This window comes from Ictidomys tridecemlineatus, chromosome 1 (assembly GCF_052094955.1).
Source record: "Ictidomys tridecemlineatus isolate mIctTri1 chromosome 1, mIctTri1.hap1, whole genome shotgun sequence".
Lineage (NCBI taxonomy): Eukaryota > Metazoa > Chordata > Mammalia > Rodentia > Sciuridae > Ictidomys > Ictidomys tridecemlineatus.
Genome location: NC_135477.1, coordinates 181,793,229 through 181,802,640, shown reverse-complemented (window position 1 = coordinate 181,802,640; position 9,412 = coordinate 181,793,229). Strand labels below are relative to the sequence as shown.

The 9,412-nt window shown below is 60.0% G+C and overlaps 1 protein-coding gene across 3 annotated transcripts in view; it reads right to left on the bottom strand.

Annotated features, from left to right (window-relative positions):
- Window positions 1-646: 646 nt before the first annotated feature.
- Neurl1b (neuralized E3 ubiquitin protein ligase 1B) overlaps window positions 647-9,412 on the bottom strand; it is a 35,813-nt gene continuing 27,047 nt past the window's right edge. For 2 of the 3 annotated variants that reach the window (XM_078052437.1, XM_078052438.1), the window contains exon 5: window positions 647-9,154. In XM_078052437.1, coding sequence (XP_077908563.1) covers window positions 8,910-9,154 — 245 coding nt within the window. In that variant the 3' untranslated portion in view covers window positions 647-8,909. The remainder of the gene's footprint in view (window positions 9,155-9,412) is intronic. The other variant, XR_013440082.1, reaches the window with a different exon arrangement.

Sequence of the window (9,412 nt, the reverse complement as noted above, 5' to 3'; positions counted from 1 at the left end):
ACGCAGGCATGCCACCTGGGGGTGTGGTGGGGGGCACGGGCGGGGGCAGGAGGCTCTCTAGACCACCATTTGGTAGGTCCTGCTGCTGCTGCAGGAGTGTCATGGGGCAGTCCTGAGGCAGGACAGACGCCCTCAGGGCTCAGATAAGGGAGGCCCTGGGGGCTCTGGGAGGACAGGGGCAGCCCCTGGCTGAGCTGGGAGGGATGGGGTGGGGGAAGGAGAGGAGGGGGGGGAGGTGGAGTTTCAGGGCCAAAATTATGGTGAAAACAATAACTGCCACCACAGAAGTCCCCTTTCCCTGTGGGGATGTGTTCCACAACCCTCTGAGCGAGGATAGCATTGGTCTCATATGTACTGTCTTTTCCTAATTGACCTGTGGTGTTGCCAGAGGCACCAGGGTTAACCTGTCCCTCCGTGGCTTGTGCCCCGTGCCATCACTAATCTTGCAATTTGGGGCAAATCAAACAAGGGCCCCCTGAACACAAGCCCTGTGATGCCGTGACAGTTGATCAGATAACTGAGATGGCTACTAAGTGACTACCAGGCAGGTAACATATACAGTGTGGATACACTGGGCAAAGTCTGATCCACATTCCAAGTGGGCTGGACCAGGACATTGTGAGATTTTATCCGGCTGGGGCAGACGTGCAATTTAAAACTTAGGAATTATTTATTTCTGGAATTTTCCACTTCATATTCAGATCAGTGTTGACCGTGGATAACGAAAATAAATCACAGAAAGTGAAGCTGAGGGTAAGGGGGGACTGCTGTGCTCAGCTCCTACTGAAGAACAGCAGTGTAATGACGGGGATCATCTCTATGAAATCCACAAGGGGCTGACACCCCTCTTCCCTCAAAGATGCAGAAACTGAGGTTCAGAGAAAGCAAACAAGTCCTCCGGGGTCGCTCAGCAGAGGCAGGCCTGGGCCTGGGTTGTTGGTCTCAGCTGGGGAGAAGTCTCATCCACCGTGTAGACTTGGTGCAGGACTTCGGAGGCAGCTTCTCCCGCTGAGAGGGTGATGCGGCCTGGGAAGGGAGTGGTCTTACAGGACCCCTGACAGGTGAGGCATTGAGGATCAGAGCGGGTCCTCCCTGTGGCTACACAAACCCAGGGGCCCAGGCACAGGGTTGGTGCCAGGCGCTCTGGGGGTCCTGGGGAGGTTGAGCATGCTTGCTGGGCCACGTGGCCTGGGCATCTGACGCCCCATCCCTCCCATCCCCAGGTCTTTCCAGATGGCTGGGAGGGCAGGGGGCGTCTGGACCCTGAGTCTGGGGAGCAGGTTTTACACCTGGGTGGGCCTGGGGGTGGGTGGGGCTGAGGGCAGGCCCCGAGGCACCCAGTGGTGACCGGCCTCCTACAGGCTTCTGGGGGCTTCTCCCTGGGCATGCCCCGGCCAAGGCCAGCTTCTGTTCCCACAGCAGATGCGGGGGACATCTGGTTTCCACGTCCCCATGTGGGAGCCAAAGCCGGCTTCCAGGGGCGGAGGCTGGACGGGCTGTCGCCGAGGCCAGGGCCCAGCGACGGCTCTTCTGGGCCCTTCTGGGGGCTGGCTCTGCCCCGACTGCCTTCTGCCTTCTTCGGTTCCCCTCCCTGCCCCTCCCTGCCCTCCCCTGGACACTGTGCTCAGAGGAGCCGGACCCCGGCCCTCAGCTCACCAGTAGAGTGGTGGGTCGGCTGCTGCCCTCCTGTCCCCTTCCCTCACCTGTGATGTGGGACGGCGACACCCACTGGGGGTTGACATGGGGTCAGTGAGATCACAGTTGTGAACGTCCCCGGCCCATTCGCCCTGGGGACCATGGGTCCGGACTCTGGGCGATGATGACAGACAGACGGTCCCTTCGGTGTCCGGGAGGCCCCATAGAGTGGGACAAAGCGGCTGATTTGTCCAAGTCCCAGCCTTGCCCACAAACGGCAGTGACAGTGGGACGTGCTTCACAGAGGCGCGGAGCGGGCAGGAGGTGCTGTCCTTCGCGGGCAGTAGGGCCACCTGCCCCTTGTCCTGTGGAGGAGAGCTGGTCCTGCGGGACCCCGACCAGGAAGCAGGAAGTCCCACAGCACACTCCCCGGAGGCCGGGGCGCGAGGACCAGGGCACTGACTCTGTGTGCCCGACACTGGGGGAGAAGCAGGCCAGGTCAGGTGGCCAGCTGGGCCGTGGGGAGCACCTCCGGCCAGGAGAGAGATGGCTGCGGAGTCCCCCACTGAAGAGCCAGAGCCGCTGCCCGGAGCGGATGTGTCCCAGCAGCCCCCTGTGCTGGTCCCCCTCGTCTGTTTGGGGGTCAGCCTTCCCTTCTAGACGTGGTGGCTCCTGAGGGCAAGGGCCACTCCTACCTGTGTGGGCAGGTCACAGAGACTGGTGCAGGGACTGGGTTTTGGATCCAGGAGGTCAAAGGAAAGACAGCCCGGGGGCCTTCCCTGGACCTTCTTGTTCTGGTTGGGGTGCGAGGTGTCCCCTGAAGTCCCTGTTACCACAGCAACGTTCAGAGGTGACACGCCTGGGTGCAGTCCAGCCCAGCTTGCATGGACTGACCAGTGGTCACTGTAGGCAGGTGGGGCGAGGCTGGAGGAGGGCCACTGGGGTCATTCCTTAGAAGGGGGATCTTCCCTGCCCCCCGCTGCCAGGCCCTGCCATGATCTGAGCACCCCCCCTTCCACTGTGCCCTTCCACCGTGACGGCAGCATTCTGCGGGGCCCAGGGCAGTGGGACTGGCCACCTGCACCAGGACCTCTGTTTTGTAAGCCTCCAATAGACTTTTCCTCCTCTAAGCAGTTCTTGTCAAGTATTTGGTCACATGACACCGAAGTTGACTAAAACACTTCTTTAAAGGGTTATAAAGCTGGCATGGTGTAAGTTCAGAGTCACTGGGGCCATCTTAGTCACCACAAAGGGAGAGCCTGCCCAAGAGCAATGTCAACCTAGAGGAAAGCAGAACTGAGAGACCAGGCAGATGCATGAAGACCTCATGCGAACACCTGGATGCAGCCATTCCTGAAGCAACTATGAGGGTGTGAGTAAATTCTGCCCCCTCTTTTTTTCCCCCTTAAGTTGGGCTTTTCTTGAGTTGTTTCAGTTGTTTATTAATCATAAGGCCTAGATCAATATGGCCATTTTTTTTCTTTATTTAAAAAAAGTCCTGATTATTAAATGTCATCCATTACGAATGTCCCTTGGCCTAATTAAGAAGCAGGTGACAGGAGGGAAGAACACCTAGGATGGGAGAAAGGAGCCTGGCTTCGGGACAGACCCCGCCCTAGTGGAGGTCTTGTGGGGGAGGGCAAGCTTTTCCCCGTGACTGGGCTTTGCCCTAGAGCAGCCCCCGGCCCAGGCCCAGTTCCACCTTGGAGGACCCTGGTCCCTGAGCACCCCCAGAGTGTGGGGACCCGGCTCCCGCTCCTTTCCCTTGTGCACTGTTCCCAACACTCGCTGTCACCAGGCTGGGCTCTCCTAGCAGGCCAGGAGGACAGGCCGGGGGCTCGTTCACCTTCCTCCTCCCTCCCCACTCCTGATACCACCATGAGCCTCCACCCAAAGCCGGCCCCCAAGCCCAGCTTGCTCCAGGCCAGGCCAAGCTGGTCAGCCCCGCCTGCCCCGCGCTGTCCCTGAGCGGGCCCTTATCTCCCTCCGCCAGGCTAAATTTGGATCTGAACTCCCAGGCCACGGGCCTGGGAAAGCTGACAGACTCCAGCCCCGGGCTCTTCCCTGCACTTTTTTTGTGGAGTGGGGGACCCCCCTCCCCGCCAGGAACAAGTGGAAAAGTCATTTGCAAAGCACAGGGATGTCACTCACCTGCCACCCTCAGGAGCAGCCCTGGGGACACCCTGCTGCTTTTCAGGTCTGGGGCTGTTGCTGGTTTCCAGAGAGATCAGACCTTCTGTGCAGCTTGCCTTCCGATTCCCCACCTGGACGTGAACACGAGTCCAGGGCAGACCCCAGCTGGCTGGTGTCCAGCCTGACCCCAACAAGGCTCCTGCCCACCGCAGGGCCAGGGGTCCCCTGCAGGTGAGGAACCAGGGCACAGCAGGTGGAGTGCCACTCAGGTCACGCTCAGGCCACTCGAGCTAGGCAATGCTGCCTGGTGGCTGTGCTTTCCTCCACCTTCCTGCGCGTATGCGGCTGTGTCACCTGCTGGGGCGTACCCTGCATGGCTCCAGGTTTGCTGGAGAAGGACTGTCCCCTTTCAGGCCTCAGAACTGGGAGTGGGACAGCTATTGGATGTGAACGTCCTGATGCCTATTTCCCTGGCATCAGGAATTGGTTCAGGAAGGGACCTGTGATCCCCATTGGTCTCCGTAGCAATGATCAATGGCAGGAAGTGGGCTGGGCCTGCAGGCTACCATCTTGGGAACCTGTGGGAATGGGGCCAGAGCAGAGGGCAGAGAGCTGGTCCCGAGACAGCATTTCAAATGCTTGATCCACCTGCACCCGAAGTGGGCTCTGCTGCTAGATTTTTAAGTTATGTCTGTTATCACCTTTATCCTTGCTGTTGGCTTTCTGTCACTTGTGACCAAGAGTTTCAGGAGAGGTGGGGATTTGCCATGCTTGTTGAACATGAGTTTCTTAGTTTTTTTATGTTACAAATAATGCTGCAATGAACATCTTTACACATAGAACTTATCCCCGATTAAACTTATTTCCTTGCACTATTTTAGCACAAGTGATTTACTTGGCAAAGGGGTTAAAGGCTGCGCAGTTTAAGGCTGGTGGTGATCTGGGTCCTGCCCCCTGCCAACACCACATGTGAGCGCAGTTTTTAGAATTGAGTTCTGAAGACACTTTTTTTTTTCTTAAGCCAAAGTTGTATTTGTTTTTCAAACAAGAAAATTATGTTAATATAAAACATAAAAACACACAAAAATCAGAACACACAACACACAAAAACACAAAGACCAGTGCAAACCCTTCCCAACCCACTCCCCCAAGTTTTAAAACTTTATTTCAGTTCCCCAAAGTGTAGACCGTATGGAGAGGTCACAGTATTGAATCAGATAGAGACAGAGACGCTTAAAAAGGTCTGTACACAGGTTGGGGAGTGGGCGGGTGGAGGCGCTCTCCCTCTGCTATCAAAGACCACATAAACGGGTCTTGGTGACCAAACCCAGGTTTCTGGACCCTGTCATGTCTGCTGGGCCCCCGTCCACTGTTAAAAGTTGCTTTAGAAAAGGATCAAAAGTGCACAGACACTTTCATAAGGCACAGACAGATTGTTGCACGAGTCATGTTGTCAGGGACTTGGAGGAGACAGGGAGACAACTTCCAAGAAATGCCGAGAGGTCGTGTGTTCCTGAGCCGGAAACCCCAGGCCAGAGCTGGGACAGGGCTGGGCAGTGGGGGGGTCAGTGCCGCTCCCTCACCACAGCCTCGCACAACCCAATTCTCGTCTGGAATGACCTACTCAGGGTTCTCCGGGGCCTTGGGACGTGGGACGGTTTCTGGGGCCAGAAAGCAGCAGTGAGCAGCTCCCAGGTCTCCCTGGCAGGACCTCAAGGTGGCCATTGGCGGGTGGGGCCTTTGGGGCTCTGCCTAAGGCCATTTTGGCGGCAGCTCAATGACCACAGGTGCCCCATATTTCTAACGAGGCAGCTCTGCTCCAAGGGGATTGCTGGGGGTTCCCTTAAGTGGACCTGAGGCAGCAGGACGGCCAAGAAAGCCCAGGGGTTCCCTAAGGCCTCATTGCCCTGGGCTCCACTCCGGTGTCAGGTGGGCACCTCCCCTGCCCCGTTCCCCCAGCACCCTGCATCTCACATCTGTGAGCACTCGGCAGACGTTTGCTGAGTGACTATGTGAGCACGAGCTGAGGGACCCTCGTCACCAGGCTTCTGCCCGTTCTGCACCCTTCGGTGAGCACCTAGTACAGCCAGCAGAGGACCCAACACCAGAGCCACTGAACACAAGCTGGGCTCTGGCCCGTCCTTCTCCAGAGCTCCTTACAGCCTCTCTCTGGTCCCAGTTCTCAGCCCCACGTCCACAACAGCCTGTGCTGGGGAGCGGGGTGGAATGCTGGGAGCTGGGTGGTGGCTGGCACAGGGAGCAGACACCCCTAGTGGCTGAGGCCCAGGAATCCCCTCCAGGATGCACTGGAGAATAGGGGGCTGCTTTGCTCAGGAGCAGCCCGGCTGTGCAGGAGCTCCAAGCAGGCAGGGGCAAGGTCACAACAAACAGGCGTCTGCTGGCCTCCCCCGCTGCCCCCAGAACCCTGGATGCTGCAGTCTGGAAGGGCACACAGGGGTGAGCCTGGAGAACAGGAGGCTGGGGCAGCTAGGATGGGGTCACACAGCCCAGGAAGCTGATGGGACAAGGCCCCGCCCTGGGCCTCTCCCAGAGTTGCCCCCTGGGGCATCCAGGTAACCCAAGACCTAGGGCTGGAGCCACCGCCTGGGTAGCTCAGTCCCCCTGGGAGGGGGCAGGCGGTGAGCACAGGAGCCTGAGGAGAGGTCATGGGTTCCTTCTGGGCATGGGCACAGAGGGGCTGCCGGTGCCCAGCCTATGCTGACGGTGTCCAGGACACTCCTGGGCCAGAAGCCCAGCCCTGCCCCCTCTGTCATGTGGGCCCTTTCCCTGGGACGCCAGTTCTCACCTGCCAGGCAGGGACGCAGGACCATGGCCCCCTGCACACTTCCCCAGGCCTGCTGGACGGGCAGGAGTGGGCTGTGCGTTCACAGCACCTTGCGTGAAGATTGGCAGTGTTTTCTTAGTGGCGCGCCCACCAGGGGCTCAGATGTGACACCACAGGGCTCATGTTTCCCAGGGTGACCACGTGCAGGTGCTTCTCTGGCCCAGTGCCAAGGCACATAGTGGGTGTGAATAAAGAAAAGTGGTTCTTCTTCCTCTCGTCCCCTTCCCAAGACACCCCGGCGGGGGCCACGTGTGTCCCTTGGAAGCACCAGAGCCAGCCCTCTAGCGCACAGCCGGAAGCGTCTGCCTCCCAGAGCGTGAACACCCTCTGCTGCCCTTGGAAACGGAGGCTATTTATAGTGGCTGCAGAGCAGGTTCAGCAGGCCACCTCACTTCCTCCCAGGTAACAGGTCACCGGGAGAACACCTGGCCCATCCTGGGGCCCAGGCTCCCTGTCACTGGGTTCCTGGTGGCAGGTGTATGTGACCCCTGCTAGGACGCCAGGGGGCAGCGGGGAAGGGCAAGGGCTGGTCCCCCAGCTTCTCAGACCACTGGGGTATGTGACTGAGTCTCAAATCTGGTCAGGGGGACGATGCCTGCAGAGCACTGTCCCTGGTGACGAGACCACAGGGCCTGCGCAAGGCTCGGCCCACTCCCAGCACAGGGGAAGCACAAGGTGCCTGCCATGCCATGGGCCGGGGCCCCAGGGCTGCCTGGATCCTCAAACTCTTACCAGGGCTCCCCTGGGCTTCCAGAGCTGTCAGAGATGCTGCTGCCGAATCCAGATGTGGGCGCGACTCACCAGGCAGAGCCAGCACCCGAGGCCTGGCTGGGAGGGGGGCGGGGTCAGGTCAGAAACCTACGGCCACGCCCACCCGGAGACAGCAGTTGACCCAGACCTCGAGCACCCAGGCCATGGACTGGTCTTGGGGAACCTGACCTCCCGCGCTGGCCCGCCCGGCTCCCGGGAACTGCGGCTTCGTGAGCTCACAAGCTCCCTGCACAGTTCTCTCCTCCCCTCTCTTGGCACGTCCAGAACAGATCAGGAGTTGAGAGAAAAACACACACTGCTCATTGCAAGGGTCTCAGCTTTCTAGAACCTGTGCGGGCTTCCCTAGAGTGTCCAGCGCTGCACTTCCAGTTAGGGACACAGAAACAGGGCCCGAGCAGAGTGGCCCAGGGACAAGAAGACAGGGGTGGCCTGAGCCATCCCTGGGCCCCAGTGAGGTCTGGGTGTCGACAGAGCTGGGCCTGGGCGAGGGGTGGGCAGGGCCAGGGCCCCAGGAACTTCCAGCAGGCTGGCCTAAGGGTGGGGGGTCCCAGAGCCTGGGATTCCAGCTGATGTCTCCGTTATTAGTGGACATGGCCCTCGACACCTGGCAACCAGCACAGGAGAAGATCAGCTGGAAATCGAGACAAGCACCGGCCACAAAGCCCTGGTTCCTCCTGCTCCTGCCCCCTGGGAATGCCCACGGCCCCGTAAACGTCAGCCCAGGGAATATGGAGGGTGACATTTCCAAGGCCAAGTGAGTGGCCCACCTCAGAGGCCCTCCTCTCCCCTCCCCTCCCACACAGAGCCGCCCTGTCTCCCTGGAGAAGGGAGGGCCCTCGAAAGGCCGAAACATCTTGCCAGGGAGTCAGGTGCCAGCGTGAGAGGATGCCACATCCCGAGCACCCTGCTGCAACCCCCCAGATGTGCCTCCAAGAGGAGCCCTGGGAACGCCACCCACCAGCGGAGGAGCTGCTCCGGCTTCTGCTGTAAACAATGAGTTATTTTTGCCTCCCAGGCAAACGGCTCTCTCCTCAGCCTGTCCTTGCAGTTCTCTGTTCAGGCCTCTTACATTCAAAGGTGGCTGCGTCACATCCCCAGAGAGCGGAAGGTGTCAGCCTTGCTAAAATCTGAGCTCCAGATTGCACATCCCTTAGCGTTAAATAAGCACCCCAGCCAGCCCTGCCCAGGACACCGCCTGCTCCCATCCCCCCCTTTTCTCTCACAGCCATCCGTCCACCCCCAGAAAGAAGCACTGCACAGTCAGAGGGCGCGTGTCCCAGCTGAAAGGTCCGGGGGACTGGGGACCTGCCAGGCAGTTCCTGAGCTTGCTCTTGGACGGCCTTTGGGGGCAAAGACCTTCTGAGCTAGAAGCTGGGCTCGGACCCCAGGACTCTGCATCCTGCCCACCACTGGGGAGTGCAGGTGAGGGAGGGCTCCTGCCCTCAGACTCCTCGGTGGCCCAGGTGGCTGCCCAGCCCAGTGGGGCTGCAGGATGGTGACTGCTCTGGCCAGGGCTCACTGGCCACTACGGCCTGTAGATCTTGATGACGTCTTTGATGGGCCTCCGGCAGATGGGGCAGCAGGCCCGGGGCTGCCTCTTGAGCCGCAGGCCACAGCCATGGCACAGGCACATGTGTCCGCACGTGTAGATGACCGTGTCCACCTCGCCATCGAAGCACACGGTGCACTCGCCGTTCCTGCTGCCTGCTGGCTCGGGCGGGGAGAGCCCTGGGGACACCGGGGGACTCAGTGGGGAGCTGGGGGCGGTCACTGCCAAGGGGAGAAGAGGACTCGTCACCCATGTGGCTCTTAGGCCGGCTTTGCCAGGCAAGCTGCAGAGCCGCGGGAGCCCCTGGAAACCCACCTTGGTGGGCAGGGGGGTTGGGCACCTTTCCTCCCCTTCCACCCCCCAAGCCTCAAGAGGAGGTGCAGCCAGCAGCACCCGCGGGTGCTGCATCTGTGCAGCCTGACCCTCCCCAGGAAGCGCAGCCAGGGTGAGAGTGGGTGGGGGAGGCCCAGGGAGCCAGG